The 23,280-nt window shown below is 54.7% G+C and overlaps 1 protein-coding gene and 1 pseudogene across 1 annotated transcript in view; one reads left to right on the top strand and one right to left on the bottom strand.

The window, feature by feature from the left end:
• BSN (bassoon presynaptic cytomatrix protein) overlaps positions 1-11,251 on the bottom strand; it is a 34,725-nt gene extending 23,474 nt beyond the window's left edge. Inside the window, 2 exon segments of the mRNA XM_025044831.1 lie at positions 10,721-11,129; positions 11,211-11,251. Of these exon segments, the coding sequence (XP_024900599.1) occupies positions 10,721-11,129; positions 11,211-11,251 (450 nt within the window).
• A 271-nt stretch (positions 11,252-11,522) lies between these two features.
• On the top strand, positions 11,523-11,641 carry LOC112477575 (annotated as a pseudogene).
• Positions 11,642-23,280: the final 11,639 nt, after the last annotated feature.

Here is a 23,280-nt window from a genome sequence, read left to right as displayed (position 1 = left end):
CACACTCTGCCCTGAGGCCACAGGACTGTGTGGCTGCTGGGCCGCAGTTGACTTGCCAGCTGGGTAGCCTGGGCTCAGCCGTCCTGCCTGGCTGCCCTGGACCAGCGCCAGACGAGGCGGAGAAACCACGCTTTGGCGAGTACCCCTTGGGCCTGGCGCCGCACAGGGCATGTTCACAGGCAATCTCTCGTTTTGTCGTCACAGTAGAGAAAGCCAGGGTCTGATAGGATTTAGCGACATGCTCTGTGGTTAACCCAGCTAGATTCAAGAGGGCACTCAAAAAGGGCAGCAACAGTTACAAACTGTACGTTAGAGATCTTCCGGACGCCAGTCAGCCTCCTGCAGGTCAAGTCATGGGTCTAGAAGTCGCCCCTGCAAAACACTGGCAGAGCTTTCAAGGACCAAGCCCAGCTCTGGAAACCCAAGAACAGTGATGTCTAAGCACTGGGGTATGACACCGCCCCCAGCTGGGAACTGTTAACTCCACTGGAAGTTTCTTAAGACCCCAAGCAGCTTTGTCTACATTTGAACAGAGAAAGCCACAGAGGAAACAATTTATCTCCCTGGGACTCAGTCCAAAGACCCCTTTAGAAAGGACATTCTTGTGGGGAGAAGAGGCTTGTTCCCATCAAAGTGGGAGTTCCTGGGCCAGTTGTCTCTGCTCTCAGAGGCATCCTGGGAGGGGGTCACCTTCCGGAGGGGAGGCCCAGCCTCTGGTCAAGGGCAGCAGCCCAAACTCAGTTCCTGTGGTGGGTGCCCAGCCTACACCTGCGCTCCGTCTCTGTCATGTGCCTGCAGGCTGCAGCACGCTGTGAGGTAAGACTTACTGAGAAGACAGATCTGGTAGGTAAGGTTTCTTATCCTGGGACTTCAGGGTGACCCTCCCTTGGGTTCTAGACAGGGTTGAACAAGGTAGGGCACGTGCTAAAACTCCTGCACTCACCAGCAGACCTTCCCTTACCCAGCCCCCGTCACCCAGGCTGTCAACAGGCGTCTCACCTAAAATAGAACCTCTCCCAGAAAAGGCTGAAATGCCCCTCAGTGACTCATCGCCCAGATGGGTGCAGCTATTTCTATCCAGCCTCTTCCAGACAGCAAGGAGCCTTGACTGCACCCTCCCCCAGCCCCTCCCAGGCTCAGGCCCAGGCCCAGGCGGAGAGGCCTAGCATGCAAGTCCTCCCAAGGAGGACACTGGCTGGAGGAGCTCTCTGAACCCAGCAAGGCTTCCTGTTCTGCCTCCCCCATGGATCGCCGGGAGCTTGCCAAGTTGGGCTCAACCTCAGCCTCTTCCTCCCAATTCTGAGGCCCCAACTCCTGTGTTAGGGGAATGGAGGCTGTCCATTGGCCAGGGACAGTTGGCAGTATACCCCCAGCCTACCTGCCCACCTAGGCTGGGTCTGCCTGGCCAGGCCTGTGGCAGACTCCCCTGGCCCTGGGACCAGCAGCAGTGAGAATCTTCCTCAAATATACACAATGACTGTGGCTCCTTTGCACCTTCCAAGCCAGCTGCCCACCGTAATGAGAGGAAATGGCCTTGCTGTCCATGAACTTGACCTGGCATATGGCCAGGAGATGGGCAGGCCACCAGCCACAGACCCCATGTCCTAAGAGCCAGTGGTGGAGCTGAGGGGACTTTCCAGGGCCACCGTGGGGCAGATGGCTCTTCCAGATACCAGCTCTTGTCAAGGTGACCCTTCTTGACAGGAAGGAAGCCACCCTGCCATGTCAGAGGGCTGGCAAGGGCCTCCATGGATGCCTGTGCGGCTCAGCCCAGCAGGGGCTGGGCAGCAGTAGGGATGGGAAGGCAGGGCAGTGTGCAGGCCAAGAGGGGTTTCGGGCAGGGGAAACAGAAGCTACAGGAAAGTGGCTTCCCATAGGGCGCCACCCGCAGTCGGGGGGAGCCTGCCAGGGATTCACAAAGGCAGGGCCCTGGGGGCTCTGTGGCTCTGAAGACTTTCTCTCTGCTGGAAGAGCCATTCTCAGCTGCTCCATGACTCGGACTGATCAACGTGCCAAAGGGCAGCTGAAGTGGCATTCCCCACCAGAGGCCTGGGGACTCTGCGGACCACGTTAAATATGCAGCCAACTGTGATCTGTCTGCAGTGGCCGCTCCCTGCTGCTTCCTCCACTGGCAGGAAGGGGTGTGGGGACAGTTCTTAGCAGGGGCTTCAATATTTTTCTCACAGGGATACTGGTGACACTGTGGCTTGCCCACTGTATTTTAGCCCCAGCCTTGGATTTAGGGTCCAGCCGTGCTTGCCACATCTGGCCCCAAAGGATGCTGCCCAGGGGACCTGCTCTTGCTCTAGGGGACCTCCCTCACTGCCACCTCCATGGCTGCCAGGAAGCTCCGCAGCCCTCAGCAGTAACAGGTTCTCTCTCTACCCTCCCCTCCCATCTCCCCACCAGCAAGGAAGGGGGGTGCAGATGTCACCCGGCCTGCCTTCCTGCGGAGAGCAGCAGCTTGCCTCCGAGGCCCAGCCCTCCCTGGAGGGCGGGCATTCAGTGAGTCGGATCACTCTGCACTGACATCACGCCTGGTACTGCATTCATGCTTTTTTCTACTTTGGTACAAGTTGAAACGTCACAGAAATAGCTTATAATGAGCCCTCCCTGCTGGTGCCAAGTCCAGAGGTTGCTGGGAGGGCCTACCAGCCAGTGTGACTCCATGCCCTTCAGGGCTGTGAGTCACTAGCCAGGACTTGACTGAGGTATACATCCCACTGTGGCCCGTGGAGGAGGGAGCCAGGGTCGGCCCACAGCGTTGGACATAGCACCTGCTCATCCAGCATCCAGCTGGCTCAAATGTGCCCACTATCTGCTTCACCTGTCAGCTGGCTAGCCTCAGGTTTTGGAGCAGGCACCACAGGGTCCCATCGTGCATGGCACACTGATCCAGAGCTGGATCAGCCAGGCCTGGCCCACAGAGGAGGCCTGTACCAATCTTATCGGGTCAAGACCCTGAGGGAGGCTCTAGAAACCTGCCTAGCATCTGAGGCCAGAATTTGGGGAGTAGAGGCTGGAAGGCCTCGCGGGCCTGGAGCTCCATGGAGAGGAGAGTCCGCTCCTTCGCTGATCTCTGGGCACATCTGCCTCCGCCTCCTGATACCCCTCAACTTCTCCATTCTTCCCTGGTCTCCCCTCCCTCCAGGCCCATCCACCATGCCCTGTGAAACCTCTTGTCTGTGACAAAGCCCACTCCCCTGCACTCCTCCCCCACACTCCTCTTCAGAAGCTGGGCTCCCTGCACTTCGGGGCACCGCCTCAGCTGCACTTTGGAACCCCGGGGGCCTTAGGGGCTCAGCCTTGGCTTCCCCGCCCTTCTCCCTAACATGTCTATCCCTCAACCTCACCCGCAAACTCACCATCACCCTAAACCGCATCTCCTCCCAAATCGCGCCGTCCCTGTCCTCCTCCAGCCATCTAGGTCACTTCCCAGGCCTCCCCGCTAGTAGCCCTGGGGCCTCAGGGAGCCCTCACAGCGGAGCCTCTGCTTCCCGTTCATCCATGGGCCCTTGGCCTTCACATCTCTTCCTTTCCTGCAGAATCTGATGTCATTCTAGTCACTCTGCTACATGTCTGCGTTCTTTCAATCTGCGTCTGCTTCGGAACTAGACCCAATTGCTTATCTTTTGCTTCAGTCCCTCACCTGAGCAGCTGAATGGGCACCAGGCAAATGAGCTCCACCATAAAGGAACTATGTCCTAACCTCTCCTGGCCCCGCCTCCACCCCACCCCCTGCCAGCTGCCTGGTTAACTCATCCCACCTCTCCAGGAAGCTTTTCTTCACAAGGGCTGGTTCAATTTCTCCTGCCCCTCCCCTGCTTTCTGGCCCACATGGTGGCCCTGTTTCCAGTGTCTTTAAGAGGAGCCACACGACAACTCGGGATTGAGACTTGCCTCCTCGGGGTCCACGCCCCATCTTCCATGTTCCTTGGCACCCCTTTCCTCTCAGAACCCGGACAGCGCATCGTCTCCTGCTTTTCAGGAACCCTCTCCTGTCTGCACAGCCTCCCTAGTTACTGCCTGTGCTGTCTGCTCCTTCTCAGCCAGGCTTCTTGAGGGTGGTCCACGTGGACGGACCTCAGAAAACACTGTGCTGAGTGAAAGAAGCCTTTCCAGAAGAGTACACTCTGTAGGATCCAGTTATATGAAGCTCTGGCATAGACAAAACTTGTGTACGGTGGATAAAAATCAGCAGCAGCTGTCTCTGGCAGAGGGGCAAGGAAGGGCGGGATGGGGTCTGTGCGGTGATGGGGATATTTTTCATCTCGATAGAGGGGTTTGGGTGGCACAGATGCACACATTTGTCAAAGCTCACTGAATGGTACACTTAAGCTTTGTATATTTCATTCTATATAAATTTCACCTGAAAAAGAACCTTAAACAAATACTGATCTCTAGTTAATGATATGCCTGCTTCAGTGCTTAGTGGGAACCATACTGATGTCAATACATGCTGTGACTCTCAAAGGTCTCCAGCCCCTACCTGCTGGCTGCACGCCAGGGTCTTAGATTTGTCAGCCTACGAGACTCCACTCGGGTGCTCACGGGCACCCCAACTTGACATGACCTAAACAGAAAAATTCTCCATCTCTACCCCCTACCCTCATGTCCAAGACATTTCCAAAACCTGTCTGATTAGCCTCCAAAATATACCAGGATTCTATTGAGGCTCTCCACGACCATCGCCACACCACTGCCCTGGTCCGGCCCCAGCCTGCGCCCAGAACCCACGCTCCTCCTGTACGCTATTCTCCACCCAGCAGCCAGAGGGTGTGTGTGGGTGTGTGTGTTGGGGGCCGGGGGGGAATTAGAAAGATGAAGAGTGCGCCATAACACAAAATTTGCCATTTTAACCGTTTGAGTGTACCATTCAGTGGCATTAATTATATTCATAATGATGTGCAACCATCATCATTATCTATTTCCAAAGTGCTTTTAAATGCACATCCGCTGACCTTCCCACTGCCACTCTCCAAAACCCCTGAAATCCCATCCAGAGACCCCAGCAGGATCTGCACGCCCTCTTGCTCCCTGGCCCTCACGTGGACCATGCGCTTCCCCTCAGGCGTCCCCTGCCTCCACCTGCCTCCAGTCCAGCTTCAGGGTCATATCCTGTAGCCTAATTTCCCCTCCCTGCAGAAGCTCCCAACGGTCTTGCTGCAGAATCCCATCAAGAATCCCCGGCCTTCCTCCTGGTCCTCCTCAGCCCAGACCCCCAGGTGCGACTAAGCATTTGCTTTGTGTGGCTACTGGTGGAAGGTCTGCCTCTCCCGCCGGCCTGCAGGCTTCACGGGGCCACGTGACATGTCTGCTTCAGCTCCACCCGACTCTTCACAATCAAAGGAAGTTCCTGGTTTATCGTAAGGACACAAAAAGCACTTGTGGAGGGAGGAAGGGTTGAGAAGAAGGGAGAGGGCCGCCTCCGACTGCGCGGCTACAAGCGGGCCTGTCCAGGCCAAAGGCTGAGCTAAACGGATAGCAGAAACGGCAGAACCGGAGGTAACCAGCCGGCCACTGGTTACTTCGCCGAGCTCTCCTCCTCTGCCTCTCCCCGCCTCTCCCCTCTTTTCCCTCCTGCCTGTTCTTATTTACTTTATTTCTCCTTTTTGCTACCATTTTGACTCCATTCTCTTTTCGTTCTGTTTCTTTTGCCCTCACATCTAAAACCAGGTGTTTAGAAATAAAATTTCATATTTTCTGTTCTGAATTAATTTTATATTCATTCCTAGATAACTTTACAACCCCCTTTCATAGCTAAAAGTTACGCTCCATGCTTGATGGCTCCAGCTGTGAGCCAACCCCCCTTCTGCACGGCTGCCTCTTCCACATGTCCTCAGTGGCTCCGGCCTCCCCCTGAAGGGGTCCAAGCAGAGGCCGAGGGCCCTTTCTCTTGGGAGCATGGACTGGTAGCAGAGCTGGCTTCCCAGGGCCGCTTGAAGCTTGGGAGGCATTTCCCTACTGACTCAAAAATTGTTTGGGTCAAAATGACTACTGCGAGGCAGACTAGACTACCCAAGGACTAGACGTGCGGTGGGAGAAAGGCCTCCCAAAGGGCCTGCCGCCTGGAGCCCCACTTCCATTTTGTTTGGAGGTGGTGAGGGGAAGCTGGGCGCATGTGCATATGTCACCTCCTCCTGGGCCCAGGAAGGAGGAGGACACCTTTGCCTCTCATCAGCCCACTGCTGATCCATGTCCTTCTAACACCTGCTCCTCATTCCTTACAGGCCCAGGCGGCAGTGTGGCCAGAAGGGAGCAGAGGAAAGGGGGCAAGGCTGGTGGCTGCAGCGGAGGGATCTGTGCTGCACTCACAGCACCGCCCCCGGGCCATCTGGTGCCCCAGCCCCTGCCGGAAAGGAGTGGGATGCAGGCAGCAGAGGAAGAGGACCGAGGCCATTGCGTAGTCTCCACACCACCCACTGTGGGTAAGTGCCGAAGCCCAAGGCTTGCCGATGGGGGTGGGGAGGCAGGCTGGATTAAACATCTTGGCTTGGTCTCGGAAAAGTCTAGACCTTGGAATAGGAGAGCAAAGGCCATGATCACTCTTCCATAGTTTTCTTAGAGGGGCTTATAAGTGATTCTGATAAGAGCAAGGGAGTTGGGAAGGGATGGGCTGCCTGGACCTGGAAGGCTGGGGGGATGAGGTGGCAGCCCCGCCGCTGCTCCCCGTGGGGCAGAGGGTGGGCCTCCCAGGTGCAGGCTGGATTTAGGTAGTGCTCTGGGGAAATTCTGCTGATCCGACCTGGAAGCACAGGTGTGCGGTCAGCCCCGCCTCTACACGGCTCTCACTCTCAGCGATGCTGCTCCCAGGGCGAGGACAGACTCACATCTGGGGGAGTTCCAGGCCAGAATGTGCTGCCGGGGCTACTCTGAGTAGGGCAGGGAGGCCTCTGGGAGGGCTGAGGTGGGCTGTGCCTGCCCCGGACACTGCTCATATTCACCAGCAGCTCACTTCCATCTTTGACTTTGCCTTCCTACCTACTGTCCGCCCAGCTGGCTCATGGCCATGCCTTGTCTCCCACCCCCAGCTATCAAAATAGGGGCCTGACAAGTGCAACAAGGGTCTCCCTCCTAGAAAAGAAAGGGGTAGCAGCCCTGAAAGTTAAGTCACTGAGGACTGGAGAGGTGGGCTAATTGGCCTGGGCAAGTTTGGGGTGGGCATCAGCAAAGCCACTGAGGCTGGTCACCTGACCTTCAGGAAGTTTAAGGTACTTGTCTAGAAGCCCTCACGCAGGGAGAGAGGAGAACCATCTTCCTGCCTCTTCTCATCACTGGGCGCTGAATGAGCTTGAGTGCTAACACCCCCGGCCCCCTGGTCAGAGCACCCTCACGGGGATGGTCTCTCAGAGGTAACAAGAAATGTTTGGACCCCATAAGGAACCCCCCAGTCTTTTGTCACGGTTTCAAACAGGTTAAATTATTTACCTGCCCTGACCTCCAAGACTGGAGAATCCCAGGAAGAAACAGCCTTCGCCATGAAACAGGCCAGTTGCCCTGCTTGTTCCAAACCAAACTGGACTGTGGGTGGGGAAATGGGGCTGGGAGGCCCCGGGGGAAACGGGAGACTGCGCCACCGGCTCTGGGTCCCCAGCTCTTTTGCTCCAGAATGACCTAAGCCGAGACTTCCCCAAACCTTGTCTCCTCCCATGTGCCAGAGGCACCCTGAGCTCTGTCCCGACTGCCATGCAGTCCCCACATGCTCCAGGCACTCAGAAACCCAGCAGAGGACACGGGCAAGCGTCTCCTTCAGGGCAATCACGGCCTCGAAAGCCGGCCAACCTGGGCACGGGCAGAACAGCCAGCGTCATGTCTGTGAGTGTGGTTCCCATCTGGCAGCCACAGGGCTGACAGGGGAGACTTGGGGCCACGGGCCAGAAATGCAGTGGTTCCAGATCTCAGACGCCGGGGCCAAATGGGGCTGACGGCTCTACTTGCACGTGAGTCTCATCTCCAGACGTGGTCTGCCGTGCCCGTGGGACCCAGCTGAAGTACAAGACCCTGACAGATGATCTGAGACAGAAAAACAAAAGCACCGAGTTCCGGTGACCATCGGCTCCGTGGCGCCAGTCCTTCTCCTCCATTCTGCTCATTTGTCCTCACGAGGCCATCAGCACAGAGTTCCACAACACTCCGAATCCGTGGGGCAACTTGAGTTACAAAGCGGCCAGTGATTCTCTACTCGTGACACACACAAAGAGGCTCATTTCCCATAGTCCCAAAGATCCAAGAGCGGCTTCATCAGCAGTCTCAGAGAGGCCATGAAAGGCTGCACGTCACTTGTGTGGCCCTGTCCCTCTCCAGGACTGCTATGTCCTTCCCCCTGCCAGTGGGAAGCCGAGGAGCAGTGCGTCCTACTGACATGCCCTCGAGAGGAGGCTGCTGACCTCCGAGGCAGGATGCGGGACCCAGGCTGCCGGCCCTTCTCAACCAGGGCTCAGCACCACCACAGCAGCAGGCCCAGGCACGACCTCCCGGCGCCAGACGGGGTCCCTCAGAACGTCAAGTTAGAGGTGCCGGAACAGATGTGCTCCGACCAGGGTAGATCTATCAGCAAGACTTGCAACTTATCTTCTCATTATGTGGAAGCGTGACTAGGGAGGCGAATCTGCTCTTAGCAAAGTGACAAAGGGTACCTGCTCTGACTCAAAAACTAGGCGCTGTCAGCCCCTCGGGAATACGTGCTGAAGGCTCTTTTCCTTGACAGGAACACACCGGAACCCAACCACAGAGAAGAGAAGGCTCTGCTTAGAGGCCTCGGTGGGAAAGGGAAGCTACCAGATGAGAACTGGAGAATGGACTAGGTCAGCATTGAACCTGGACGCCATGGAACAGCAGCCCTAACGCACTGTGAAAGCCAGGCTGGGAAAGGCTGCCGGCCACAGCCCCGCCCTGGTCCGTGGCGCCCTCTGGGATGCACTGAAGCCTCTGGGAAGTCTCCCGCCAGGAACCATGGCATTTGTCAAGCCCAGCAGGTGCCTAAATTGCCGGGCCAGGAGGCCCGCTCTTCTCCCAATGCTGTGAGTCTGCGGGAAGTTTCAGGCCCCTTTCCTCCTGGCCCTGAGCCTCAACTTCCTCCCAGCTCAAGGAAGCAGATGGACTGAGTGTCGCCAAGGTCCTCCCACTCTGCTGTTTTTCCAGGCACAGTCAAAGGCTGGCTTCCTTCCCACCTCGCCGAAGGTCCTAGGCAAGGAGGAGCCCACTGTGTGGTAAGGACTGGGGGGCCCGCCAGAAAACTGGTGCCACCGTGTGTGGCTCTCCCTTGATCTCTGCCCACCCGCCCAAAGTCGTTCAGGGCCTGCAGCTCGAGTGAGCACCTCAGGGAGGCTGGAACCCAGAGACCAAGGCCAGCACAAGGTGGGGGGGATGCCCGTAGCGGCATCTCGCATCCCTGCCTGCCAAGCCTTCCAGATCCTGTGAGGCCAGGTGCTTCTGGCTTCTCCAAGTGAGCTGCCGTGGCCTTAATCACACTGTTCTAGATACTGAGCAAACACTTACCTAACCGATCAGTGCAGGGACGGGCCGTTTCTAATCCCAGATGTAATAATCACGAGTGTGCACGCCTCCTCAGGAAGCCCCCACACTCCAGGAACGACTCCAAATGCACTGAGTCATCTCCCCACACCAGCAGCTCCTTCCTCGGAATCTCACACTTACCTCTCTCAAACCACACGTCCCACACCCACAGCACTTCATGTCACAAATAGACCCCGGCCTGCGAACAATTATTCTCACTCATCCCCCCACCCATGTGGTCAAAACGGCTCCTGCTGCTGATAATCCCAGCGGTGGTCAGGCCGGTACCTCAGTCAGCCACTCTCCAGCCTGCCCAAGGGCACAGCCCTGAGGGGAGAACCAGTGACCTCTCTGGTTACCCAGGAGGAGAGGGAGGAAGTCAGCAAACCCGCTCAGTTCACTTCAAAGCCATGGCCCCGGCTCAGCTAGTATACTGGAGCAGCCAGCCTCTAGGTCACCAGAGAGCCTCTGGGGCTCGCCTGAGCGACTGAGCGACCCACAGCAGCTCAAAGCACCCTGAGCAAAGCCAGGGTGGGGCTGTAGACCCAGGATCATCTGGGGCAGAAAGGAGGCCAATCTCATGGAAATGGCCCTGTAGTGACCACTTGGTGAGTATAAGATACTGTGTCACCCATTGTGAATGCTGGGCCCCCAACCTGGGTCTCTACCCCAAGGTTTCCCAGTAGATGGGCAGCTGCTCCGCCCCAGCTAACTGGAACAGGAGTCTGGAGGAGCGGCATTCCGGAGCCTGAGTGGAAGGCAGTTTCCTGCCTCCCTAGCACCTGGCTCCCCTCACCAGCATCCCCCTCCGAGGCCCACTGTTGAAGAGAGGCTGGCCTAGGGCCAGGGGAATTTGCCTCTTTGGGGGCCCTCTCCAAATGAGTACCCACTGGGGAAAGTTGTCCATCAGACTGTCCTTGGCCCTCTCAACATCGTTTTGCCAGGCCAAACTGGAACCAGGTAAGAAAGCATCTTCGACTCTGGGCCTCTGCCCAAGCTTCCGGGAGGAACAGGAATCCCTCAGGAGATCCGGGGCCAGGCCTTATTCTCTGCTACCACCTCTGGAGCCAGAATATGACCCCAGAAAGACACAGATGCCAGTGGCCAAGGGAAATGAGCAGGGAGAGGGAGTTGGTGACAGAGGGACAAGGAAGCAGGGTAGGTGTGGGAAGACAGGTGGGGGAAGCGACGCGGAGGTGGTTACCTGGGTGAGGTGAGGGTTGGGGTTGAACCCGCACTGGTTGCAGACCTTGTTGTGACACTGGGTGCAGGTGTTGAAGTTGGGCTGGCTGGGGGTCGACGTGAGGTCCGAGGTCTTACATATGGGACACAGCGTGCTGCTGGGAAGGGGAGCGATCTGGGGGACGGAGTAGGGTGATGTGGGGGTGCTGCCTCTGTCCGGTGACACAGAGGGGGACCGCCCTGATCTCTGCGTCCTGCCGTCTACCTGCAGCGTCCTGCGGGGGCCATCAGCCTCCTGGCCTGCTGGGCCCTGTGCCCTCGTCTCTCGGGGGCTCTCGCGGCCAGGAGCAGTAGCAGAAGCCTGCTTCGGGGTTGGGGAAGCTGCTCTCTGGCTACTCAAGGGCTCCTTGGGGTCCAGTCTCCTGGAAACGCTGAAATGACATTGAAAATGACTATGTTAGAGACACATCTTAGAGAAGCAGCCTGCAGGGGTCTCCGCCAAGTCCCATTACCATGCTCTCTTCCTGCCTAGGGCCATGATCACAGCCACCATTCGCCGAGCGCTGACTATGCCCCGTGCTCGGCCCTGTCAAGCATCTCCCACTTGAACCCTCAGCACCGGGCCATGTGGTAGGATCATGAGTGTCCTTCTTACATCTTGATTAAGTGCAGATTCTGATTTCAGTAAGTCTTGGGTGGGGTTGCATTTTTAAGAATCTCTAGATAATGCCTTTACTCGGTCTGCAGACTACACTTTGAGTACCAAGGCTCTAAACCTATGTGCATTAGAAACACCTAGGGTGATTTAAAAATTTCTGAGTCTCGTCTATGGCCATGCCATCCTGAACAAGCCCGATCCTGTCTGATCTCGGAAGCCAAGCAGGGTCGGGCCTGGTTAGTACTTGGATGGGAGACCACCTAGGAAAACCAGGTATTGTAGACGTAAAAAATAAAAACTAAGGGATTGTAAACTGACAAGGCCCTTGCAATCTGTGAGGTCAACCAAGGGCTGCCTTGCCTGGAAAAAAAAAAAAAAAAAATTCTGAGTCTCACACTGCACCGCAGACAAATTACATGAGATTCTGTGGGGGCAGGACCCTGGCATTAGTACTTTTTCCTTGGTAGTTTCCAGATACAGCTCAAGTTCAGAGCTACTGCCCTGGCAGGTCTGTTACATTCTGATGTGGTCCCTTTCAGAGGCTGACCCCAGACAGTGGAGGTGGGTGTGGGAGGCACCCCAATGTCTAGTTAATGCCATCTCCAGCAGGGACCAAGGTGCCTTCTTCCTGGAAGTCCTCCAGCAGGCCTGCAGCCAGACCAAGTTCAACACATGGGCAAAGTACTACTTTTCCGCTAGTGTAAGGGTGGGTGGGGCCGGAGTTCTAGAATCCAGCCCCAGGGGAGCCACATAGAAGGAGGTCCAGTGTGTCTGGCCCCTACCTCCGTCCCGACCTGGCCCAGCTGCAGCCAAGCCAGCAGAACTGAGTAGTTCAGTGAGATAGAAAGCAAACCATCGAGCTAAACTCAATTCTCGTACATGCCTTCTCTTTTTACCCAACTTAAGTTCATTTCTGCCAATTTTCTTTTTCTAATTTGAAAGACGCTGAGCACAAAAAAGCAAAAAGCAATGCTTTATATTGCTTTCCTGAAATTTTATACTTTTTTCGGTCTGCATTCATTTGGGTGGATACTGGCACCCAGAGACAGGGCGAACTGGCTCAGAGCCACTGCGGAGGCCCGACCACAGCTGCCCGTGGAGCAGCCTGGCCTGACCCGTCTGCCCCGGTGCCCAATTCTTGTAGGGTCTGACTGACTGGAGGAGAATTTAAGTTCGCTGTCCTTATGTAAAGGCCATCTGCTTGCCAAAACGATTCAGGAGCCAACTGGAAGGACATCTTAGGACAAGCCATTTCAGAGGAGAGAGGAGGAGCCCACTGCGGAGGTCCGCTCATTAGCTTCTCGCTTCCGGGGAAGTGCTGATGGACAGGCATGCCATCCATCTACTGAAGACTCTTCCAGAAGAAAGAAACACTATTAAATGTCCATTGGATGTTTCTTTCATCAACCAAAAGCAGCATATACCCATCTATCGAGTCTCACAGACCCACCACTTGCTTCTTCGGTAAGATAACCAGAGTCTGGGTCTAGCTTCTCTGCGCCATCTTCGCCACCAGCTCTGAGACGCAGTACGGTGGTGGCTTCAGCATCTATGGTTTACACTCAAAACCTGGGCGCTAGGGCCTCTCAGTAGACTAATTTCTATGTATCTTTAAGAAATATTTTCACTTGGTTAAATGCATAGTTTCATTTTTTACTTAAATTACTTGGGGCTGGAATTTAAACGCAGTCCTTGAAAGCTGGTCAGAAGCTCCAAGAGCCCTTTCTAACCTACGAAGGGACTGCATCGCTCCCTCCCAGGCTGCGCAAGGTCTGTGGTTTCTTCTAAGAACTTTAGCCGTTTCTACTGTATCTGTGTTGCCTGACATGTGACAGGCAATGTTCTGTGTACACAGTGATGTTTTAATTCAACGTGGCATCATGATGTAGTCTTTCTGATTGTGACAATTAAGGATCCAAACTTAAGTTAACTTTCAACTCAGCTGTGGTTATTGCAAATAAACGTACAATGCCTCTGCACTCAGCAAAGTCTGCACCGCAAGGGCGATGCCCCCTGTGCGCAGGCCGCGTGTCCATGCAATACGGAGCCGTCCCCCTTCACCCTCCCGTCCTCTTGTATTGTTCCTCACACCTTCTGCTTAACCTCCAAGCCTCCAACATGTCCCTCCCTCTTTCCACTGTCACTGACGATCTGCTTGCCATCTCATGGAGAAAGTGGGAGCCACTGGAGGAGAATCTGCACATCCATGGCCTCGCAGCATCTGCCCCTCACTGTTCGCCTGTCTCCTGTTCCCAAGGCCCACTTTCACCTTCCCAAACTCTCCCCTCTCCTTCGTCATCCATCTTCCCCTCTCTGTTGGATTATTTCCGTTAGCGTACAAACATGCGTCTCCCATCCTAAAAAAGAACGTCGACCCACTTCCCCCTTCAGCTACTGCCCCATTTCTCTGCTCCTCTTCACAGGGAAACTCGCGAAAGAATTGTCTCCACTCGGTGCCTCTCCTCCCTTCCGCTCAGCCCAGTCCAACCTGGCTGTTACCCATCATTCCACAGACATCGCTCAGGTCCCAGTCACCGATGGCCTCCACATTATCAAACTTGACAGTCACTCCGCGGTTCCCCACCTCAGCTAACCAGCAGCAGCAGCACCTGACAGCGCCGAGTACTCCCTCCTTCCTGCCTTCTGGAACACCACCTTCTCCTGGGTTTCCTCTTGCCTCCCGCTACGCCCTTCTCAACACTTTTGCAGGGTCTGCCTCATCATCTCGCAATCCCAGAGCTCCGCTTCTTACACTGGAGGGACTCAGTCCTTGTGCACATCAGGCCCAAGGCTCTAAATCCTGCTTCCCACCGATAACTACCAAGTGTGTATCTCTGGCCCAGATCTCTTCCCTGAACTTCTCTCTTGTCTGTCAAACCTACATCTTCACCGAGAGGTTTTATAGGCATCTCAAACGACACATCCAAGCCAAGCTCCTGTTCTTCCCCCAAATGTGCTCCTCCCAGGCTTCCCCTCGGAGTCACCTCTGACTCCCTTCTCTCATCCCATGTCGATCAGCAGTACATATGGACGGCTTCCGTCTGGCCACTCCCACTGCCTCCTTGCTCCATCTGGTTCAAGCCACTGTCCCTTCTTCTTTCCGTTCTGCATAAGCCTGGCTGCTTCCACTTGCCCCTCCATGGCCTTCTCTACGCAGCAGCCAGGATCACGCTTTACATACCTAAGCCAGACCACTTCCTTCTTCTGCTCAAACCCTCCAACAGTTTCCTTTCTCTCCCAGAGAAAAAGCCCAAGGCTTTGCAATGGCCCATGAGGTCCATGAGATTCAGTCCCTTTCCCTCTGAGGCCTCATCTCCTACGACTTGCTCTCTCCCGCCCTCCACTTGCCTTACGCCAGGCCCACTCCTGCCTCTACACGTTTGCATCTGCGGGCACCTGCACTCTCTCAAATGCCTGCTCTTGCTGGCACCCTCTCAGGCACACTGTCCCTGACTACTATTTACGATGCAGCTTCTGTCCCTCCTGCCTCTTTGTTCTCATGGCACTTAAAACATTCCAAGTCATCGTGTGATACGTGTGCAGCTTTTGCGTATCCTCTGTGACCCTTGAATTGGACTGCCAGCTCTGTGTGGGCAGAGCCTCTGTGGCACCTTCGCTACGGTGTGTCCCAGGGCCTAGTACAGTGTCTGGCACACGCCGGACACGCAATATGTGTTTCCTCAATAGATGGATCGTATGCACATCGTGACTCAGAACAGGAAAACATGCCCCAAAAGTGCGTTAGAGCTGAGGAAACATAGCACATGACCAGCCTGGCCCTCCGCCCTTCCCTGGAGGAGAGAATGGCAGGAACGGCACCTGGAGTCCTTTTCAGCCTCTGGCCGCACCCTCAGCGCCACCGCATACAGTTTTCTGCAGACTGCAGAGGCGGAAATGGCATCTGGGCCCTCACTGCGAGCCCTGCCAGTGCCAAGCACCTGTCCCATAGTAACCCCCTTGAGTCTGATAGCAAACCCACGGGGTAGGATATATTTTGCCCATTTTACGACAAGAAAACTGCCGCACGAAGAAGTTAAGTAACTCACAAAGCCACCATGGCTTGCAAGGGGTGGAGCTGGGGTTCCAACGTCAAGGCCACCAGCTCGTGTCCTTAACTCTTGTGCCACACTTCCTCCCTTAGAGGGCACAGTGAGGCTGTACAGGGGTGGAAAGCACTGCGATTTGAGTTCTTCATATTTTTTCTTTTTTCCAAAGAGCTGTTTAAGTGGACGCTCACAAGGAAGAGGTCTCTGACATTTTGCTCCCCACTGTTGCCCAGGCCCCAGCACCATGCTTGACACTGAGTGGGCACTCAATAAACGTACGCACAGTAAACGGAAAGACACATTAACAGTACAGTGAGCTCACAGAGTGGGACTGGGTTAGGGCAGACACATGATTTAGTTAAAACCACTTCACCTGGAGTTTTCTCAGCAAAACTGAGAAATTCATGGAGAAAAGCAGAGAGGTTCATTCATTCATTCGAGCATTGCGTTATTCACAAACACTTATTGGCCCTAGACTAGTTCCAGGCCCTGTCATAAGTAATGATGGTATGAATGAATTATTTCTCTTACAAGGAAGGTCGGTCCACAGGTGTTCACTGTATTGTTATTGTTACATCTTATACATATTTCATGAGTATTCTTATATTCTTTATACACACCTATTCAATATTTAATTAAAATAAATGTTTAAAAAAGTGAATCAGACAAGGATCCAGTCTTCTGGGAGCCTGCAGTCTGGAGGAGAGACAGATGTGCAAACAAATCACTGCAAGGTGAACCTCCGCGTGGTCCAGGGGAGGGGCAGAAGTCTGAGAGGGCTTTGAGCATGAGGAGACATCTAGACCAGGTCTTAACAGATGCGCTGTCTCCCTGAGGACAGCACACGCAAAGGCCCAGAAGCAGGATGGAGCATGCTCCATCTCCGTGACTGTGCAGGGTAGGCAGGGCAGGTGTAAATCAGTGCAATTTCAGCACCTAGAACAGCTCCTGGCAATGGTATGTGCTGGACTGCCTGGGGAATGTGGGAGGTTCCGGGCTAACTAACATGGGAAGTACCTGGACAGCAAGGCCTCTAAGGTTTTCAAACAACACTGTGCTCTGGCTCTGAGTCATGGAAATGGTGGAGGTAGGAAATAGTGAGAACAAGGCAATAGCCCAAGTGATAGTCCTTGCCGAGAGAGGGAGGGCAGGTTCTGCAGGGCTATGTTGGCTTGAGGTCCGAGGAGGAGTGGTCCTTTGATTGAGATAGGGGATCTGGGGGGAGAAACCAACTGGTGGGTGGAGAATAGGGAACGAAATGGCAAAATCAAGGGGTTGGATTGGGTTTCGTTGTGTTAGTCGGGGGTGGGCATCAGGAGATGGGTCGGAGCTTGGGTTCAATTCAGATAAGTCTAGATATTTTTATCTGGGAGAGTTAAAGGTTCAATTCACAGACAAGCATCAAGATAGAGTTCACACGAAGAGCAGTGGTCCAGGAAAGATCTGTGGGGTGCATCGACAGAAAGATGCCAGAAACAGAGAAGTCAAAGAACACACACACACACACACACACACACACACACACACACACACACACACACACACACGGTTAGAAAAGTTCCCAGGAGGAGGAACAGTCAACAATGCACCGGGAGGAGTCTGTATCTGAAGGCTGAGGAGCCTGAGAAGCCATGGAGGAAGGGTTACACCCACACAGGCCACACACCATGATGCCCAAGCCTTCTCCCACCCAGTCCAGCTTGGACACAAAGGTCCACCCATGGCCAGAGATCCAGGAGATCTGTCTGTGACACAGCCCTAGACACTAGTCCCAAGAGGGCAGCCAGGGCCCTCCCAGGTGGAAAGAGGTATGTGCTCCAGGAGGCCCTCCTCAATAAAGGTCTCCACTGGGTGGTGGGGAGGAAAAGGGGAAGGAGATGCCCACCGGCAGGACCCAGCCCAGCCCACGGAAGACCTGGTCCACGGATATGCACCATCAGCAGTGAGGCCCCTCGAGGCCAATGCTCCTCCCAGGAGCCTCAGGTTACCCTATTCCTTGGGGAGGGCCAGGATAAGGACGGGTGAGCAAGGAGGGAAAGGGGCACTGCCATAAGCAGAAGAGATACAGGAGGACAGGTAGGTGGAGAAGGAGAGGACAGAGATGTGAGGGAGTGGCTGGAAGCCAGGCAGGGGGGAGACTAAAATGCCTTACCTAGGGATAGATATTTTTTAAAGATGGACAAAAGAGGTAGAGGATGTTAAGACAGAGGAATTTCTACCAGCTTTTCTCCCTTTCAGCATTTAAGGCTGTTGACTGGCCAGAAACAAGTCTTAATGCTGTTCCGCAGGGCAGCAAGGAGCACCACCCCAGGAGGGCTGCTGGGGAGGGGCACAGAACCATCTCGATCAGCCTCCCCGTCAGCACGCCTTAGTGCCCCTGGGCCACCTGTCCCATACCACAAATGCTGCTGGAAGAAATAACCCAAACTACACTGGTCAGAAGCTGGGCTCCCCTCTGTCAGAAAACCACAGGAAAGGCACGATGCCGACAAGCTCCAGTGACCAAAGGTGCTCCAGACACTAGGTACATCTATAAGGGCGGAGCCACCAGGGAGAGATGTACCTGCCCCGGCCCACGGTGGGGAGGAGCCTGCAGCCACTGTGGCAGCTGCTCTCAGGGAGGGCCGGCTCAGGCTGAAGCAGACAGGAAGGAGAAGCAGGCAGGCTTAGAGACAGTGGGGGGTCCAGAGGGCAAACCAGGCTGGGTTCCACGTGGCAGCATTCTAGGGCATGCCCCCCACTGCCTCCAGTGGGATATCTGAAAGAGAAATATTTCACACCAATAAATGGCTGTCTTTGTTCACCAGGAAAGGAGTGACCTTAAAGAACCTGTTTTCTTCCGAGTCAGAACAGCTGGAAGAGCCCCACAACTTCAAACAAGGTTTCAATAAATTCATGGCTGACCTTTTTGTAATAGGCAATTACGGCAGGGCAGATGCTGTGGGAGGACCCTCTCCTTTGAGACCCACACCAGGAAGTACCACTTGGCCGCCCCGGTGGTCCCTGTGTGTTCAGGCAGAGAGGAAGGGGCTGCAGCTTGGGTCCTGGAACAAGCCTTATAGGAACTGATGGGAAAATTCGTGAATTTTGAGTTCAGAAATTTTCCAGTTTTCATACAGGAAACATTTCTCGACCTGCCCTGCTTTCGGGCCAGGGGCCTCCTGCCTTTTTGACCCCATCAATAAAGCATGTTTGCATGTCCCCAACACATGACTATTTCTCTAAGTCCAGGCATGTACTTTACTGATAAAACACACCTCCTCAAATGGAAAAGTTCGGAAAGATGAGACCGGAAATAAATGTGAACAGGCATTTGAATGTCTTCTCATGCCTCAGCTGACCGTCTCGTCTCCCTCTCCTTAGCACGTGGGCCCCCACACGGAGGCCACTGCTGAGAAAACTTAATCTCCCCCTCTTTAAAAGAGCCCGTATGGGTTGCTCAGACCAGATTCTCTCCTGCCCCCGGCCTTGCCCCACTGAAGGTGTACTTAGGTCGGTGTCAGAGAAGCCCCAAGCCATTGGGGACTGCCCTCGCCATCCTTCCTGACCACCTATGAACCTAAAAGGATTTGCTCTGCTAACAGCAACAGCACAGAGGTGAGGGTCTCTGGAGCATGCAGCCGCAGCACGCAGAAGGAGGCTGTGGTTGGCAGGCAGCCAGCACCACGGGCTCAGCCTCTGAGATGCTCTCTTGGAGCCAGGGGACACCCTGCGGGGTGGGGAGGGAAGGTGCCACACACAAGGCTCCTGGGGGAGATCATGCTATAAGCAGAGCTCCCTAAGAGCCTGACATCCTCCCCTTCTAACTTTCCAGCCCCTCGAAACTGCTGGCCACTATGAGTAAGATTCCAAGACCCAGGTAGGGACAGAGCACCATGCCAGTCTGGTGACAACCCCCACAGCAGGTGTGTACTGAGGCACTTGGGCATACACATACGCACACCCCTGAGCAGACAAACCCACGTGAAGAAACCGTCAGTGGTACCCAGATACTCATCCTTCCCACTCAGAAACTAGCAGTTGACTCTTCCTGTGACCAAACAACAAGCTTCATTTCAGTTGGTCCCGGGCCAGTCCATCTGGGCCAGCAGAGAACATGTTTAAGGCAGTGAGCTCTGAGCGCTCGGCTGTTCCTAAGGGAAAGTGTTTGGGGTGAGACCGCAGGTGGGTCTGGAAGGCAGAGAGTGTGGCAAGAGCGGCTGGTAGGAATAAGAGCTGCCGCCAGCAAGCATAGGCCAGGGGAAGCCGCCAGCATAAGAGGAAGGCCCACCAGGAGGCTGGGAGCAAGATGGGACCAGCAGACAGGCTTTAGGGGACCTCGTTCTCCAGCTCTGAGGCCTATATGGGTCCACTAGGCTGGAAGTATCTCAGGATGATCTGATTTGGCCTTGGTTCCCTTCACGCCCAACCAGTCTCCAGAGTCCAGAACAAGGATGGAAAATGGGGGTAAGTTTCCGCTACCCCATTAATCGGCAGTGGCTGTGTGTGGAGGGCTGAGTGTGAGAAGGATCGGTGGGAAAGATTGTTGCCATCACTTGGTAAGGTCTGTCATGAACCCAGGAGGAGGCCACATAAGCACAACGGCCACGGACTTGTTCATCTGTGATGCCAAACAAACCCAGAGCCTTAGACTTGCCTCCAGTGACATCCAGCTTCCTGGGGTGTCTCAGTCAGAACTGGGCCAGGCCCGCCTCAAGCCAAATTCATCCCCGCCAGAAAGCGGCCAGAGGATGCACGGAGTATTTATCTCTGACCCTTCCCTCGGCCTCACTTCCTCCTCTCTCCCGAGCTTTCCCAGAGTCGTAAGAGCTATATGTGGGCATCGGTCAGCTGAAGCATCAAATACCACAAGTTCAGTGTAACTTTGAAGGCTGAATGTCTCTTGCACTGCAGTGCTTGTGACAGGCATTGCATGAGTGATGGCTTGCCTGAGGGCAAGGGAACCTTAGCTGCCAGCCCCTTAGTATAAGGACTCTGTTGAGGGGTTACTAGTCCTTTAAGCAGAGCTTCTCCACTCGTATCTTATGGAGTTTACCTATAGAGGCTTTTCTTCCTTCGTTCATTTAAAAAGAGCTCATAGGAACCATGTTCCCTAATTCTTGAATGTCTGAACATATCTTTGTGGTCGTTAAACTTGAACAGCTTGGCTGGATATAAAATTTGGGGTTCGCACGTCCTTCGCCTGAGGACTCTGCAGGTCCAGCCCTCTGTGTTCTGGCGCTGACTATTCCCGCGGGAGCTCCGGGCCAGCCTGGTGGGCTCCCTCCCCTTCAAGGCGGAGTTTCATTTTCCTCTGGATACATAGAGCTCTTTTCTCTGTAAAGTTCAGTATCTTCACCAAGATATGCCTGAATATTCCATATCTATTTCTCCTGGAATCCAGTTACGTGTTCCTTTATTTCAGGGGGACAAGTCTGCTAGTCTACCTTTGACTGGTTCTCCGTTCCATTTGTTTTGTTCTCTTCTCCAGGGGTACCAATTATACTTATTTTTCATTTCCTTCGTTCCATTGTCCAGCTGCTGGCAACCATGGTTTCCCCTGACCTGCTCGGCTCCTCCCTAATAACTCCCTGGCATCACGCAAGGTTCAAGGACAGTCCTAGATGTCCCTACACATGTTGGCTTTTCTAACCGGTCCAGGAAGGTGGCTCTCGGGCTTGGCCCTCTGAGCCCCGTGCCTGGTTCCGCAGAGGCACACTTCCTTCCCTCATCCAAGACTCATTTTCTCTGTACTTGGAAACCATATTTAACCAGAAAACATTTTACAACTCAAAATGAGTGCCATTTTTCTCTGGCCTTCCACCTGAGCAAGTTCTAAGTGTTCTAAAGCATGGGCCCATTTGTAAATCTAATTTGAACCTTGCTCTTATCCCTAGGAAGAAGAAAAGTACACATTCATAAACATTTTTATTTGATTTCAGAAGGTATCAGACCTCCTGAAGCATATGAAGCAAACCCCTCAATGGCTGATCTGGCCTGTGGCCCGTGGCCCCTCTCTCCTACACACCAGCCGGTCTCGAGCATCATCCACGTGCCCCCTAGTGCAAGCCCTGCCTGAGGCCTGGGACCCCTGCACAAGCCAGGGGCTTGCCTGCACCCATGCCCACAGCTCTCCATGGCTAGCTGGCTGCCTCTGCAGCACCACTAGAACCTGACTTCTGGTGTGGAGCCTCCTGGAGCCTCCCTCCCTATGTGTCCCCCACCGCCAAGGTCCTTGTGCTGCCCCTGCAAGGCGCTACCTGTTTACTGTCTGTCTCTCAGGTCGGACTGAGCGTACCAGGCAGGCAGGGGCTCCCAGAACCTAACGGGCACCTAACGCCTGTCTGCTGGTCACAGGAAGCAGAAGTCCTACAGGCTATTTTAATCAATTGACAAAAAATAATTTGTAATTAGGTAAGGTTTGTAGGAAAAGACCCTGCTAAAGCTAGAAAACAGTCAACTTTATGCTATTCACATTTTACAAAGGTCTGGTTCAGCCAATTATCACAAATTCCAAGGGAAAGGGACCCAAACACTGAGTTTTACTACAGTGCATAAAGGAGCTGGCTTCTTTAGCTCGATCTCAGTAGGAGGGAGTGCTACTGCTTTTAGTGCCTTAATGCCTTTTCCCCCACTTATTCCTCTGGACCTGGGTAACAGCTTAGCAGCAGGAGATTCCTGAGGGAACCAGGGGACGTGGGGGCCCCTGCTGGGAGCCAAGAAGGCCAGAGACAGGCAAGCGGCCACGCCACAGTCACTGCCCATAGCTGAGACTCATGTCGGCAGCTCCTTGGAGGGCTCTCCCCATCACCTCCTAGGCTTTCCAGGTGGCCCGATGTGGGACACCAGCGGAAACAAGGGCCCCAACCTTAAAGACTCTTCCCTTTGGGCAATATAAGGACTGAACCCAGGACACTGACATTTGTCTGGGTGAACCACACTACACCCTGCATCAAGGCCTATGGCATGCACAGCATGTGAATTTTAGGGATCTTCCCAGCCTTTCTAGACTGTGGGATTGGGGCACCCTTCAAAAGCACCTCCAGGCCAGCCGGACACCCAGGGACCCCCCTGCCAGGCTCAGCTTTCTGAGGGGACGTATGGCCAAACAGACAAATCCTTAGCCCCCTCTCCACAGCCTGCTCAGAGCCTTGGCCCGGTGCCAGCCCTCCATTCACATTTACCTGCCCCGTCTTCTGGGACTGCCATGGCTCCCAAGTGTGGCTCAGGAGTTGTGATCCAGCCTAAGCCACTGAGGCTCCAGGTCCCCATCCAGCCCCAAATTTACAGACATTTGTATTGGGACCCCACCTGGGGACAACCTTGAGCTATGAAGCGACCTAGTTTTCTGGCTTGGGGGAAAGTTCCTAAAACCAGGAAGCTCTAATCAGGAGTCAGAAGTCATTACATAAAGCTGAACCAGCTTCCCCGCTCCTAGCTCCTGCAAATTCTACGACTACAGCCTTTGACTGAAGAGACAGCGCTGTGCTTGTCAGCTCTCATCTCAATTCTGCGGAAACTGGAAGTCAAGATGAGTTAAGAGAACGCCGTGACCGTGGAGGCGACAGGCCCTCCTCTCCCCACTCCGACTGCACCAGGGCAGAAGCCAGGACTCTGGTCCAGAAAGCTGGACAAGCTCCTGCGCAGCCTTCAGACCCCGGCTGGAGACTCGGCACCCGGCCTGCCCTCTGGCTCCCCAGCATGCCCTCCGACCACAGAGGGGGCTAAGGGCCTCCTTCACACCCGGCCCCGCTCCAGGCGCAGGAAGGAAGACGGGGGCCAACGATGCAGGGAGCAAGATGACCCAGTGCCGGCAGCATTAATACTCAAGCCGGCTGGACACCTGCTGTGCGCAGGGCACTGGGCTGGACCCGGAAACACCCCAGGGTATGAGCTTCT

The sequence above is a fragment of the Pteropus alecto genome, unplaced genomic scaffold (genome assembly GCF_000325575.1).
Source record: "Pteropus alecto unplaced genomic scaffold, ASM32557v1 scaffold53, whole genome shotgun sequence".
Classification (NCBI taxonomy): domain Eukaryota; kingdom Metazoa; phylum Chordata; class Mammalia; order Chiroptera; family Pteropodidae; genus Pteropus; species Pteropus alecto.
The sequence above is the reverse complement of the archived record's forward strand: the minus strand, read 5'-3'. Positions and strand labels throughout refer to the sequence as shown.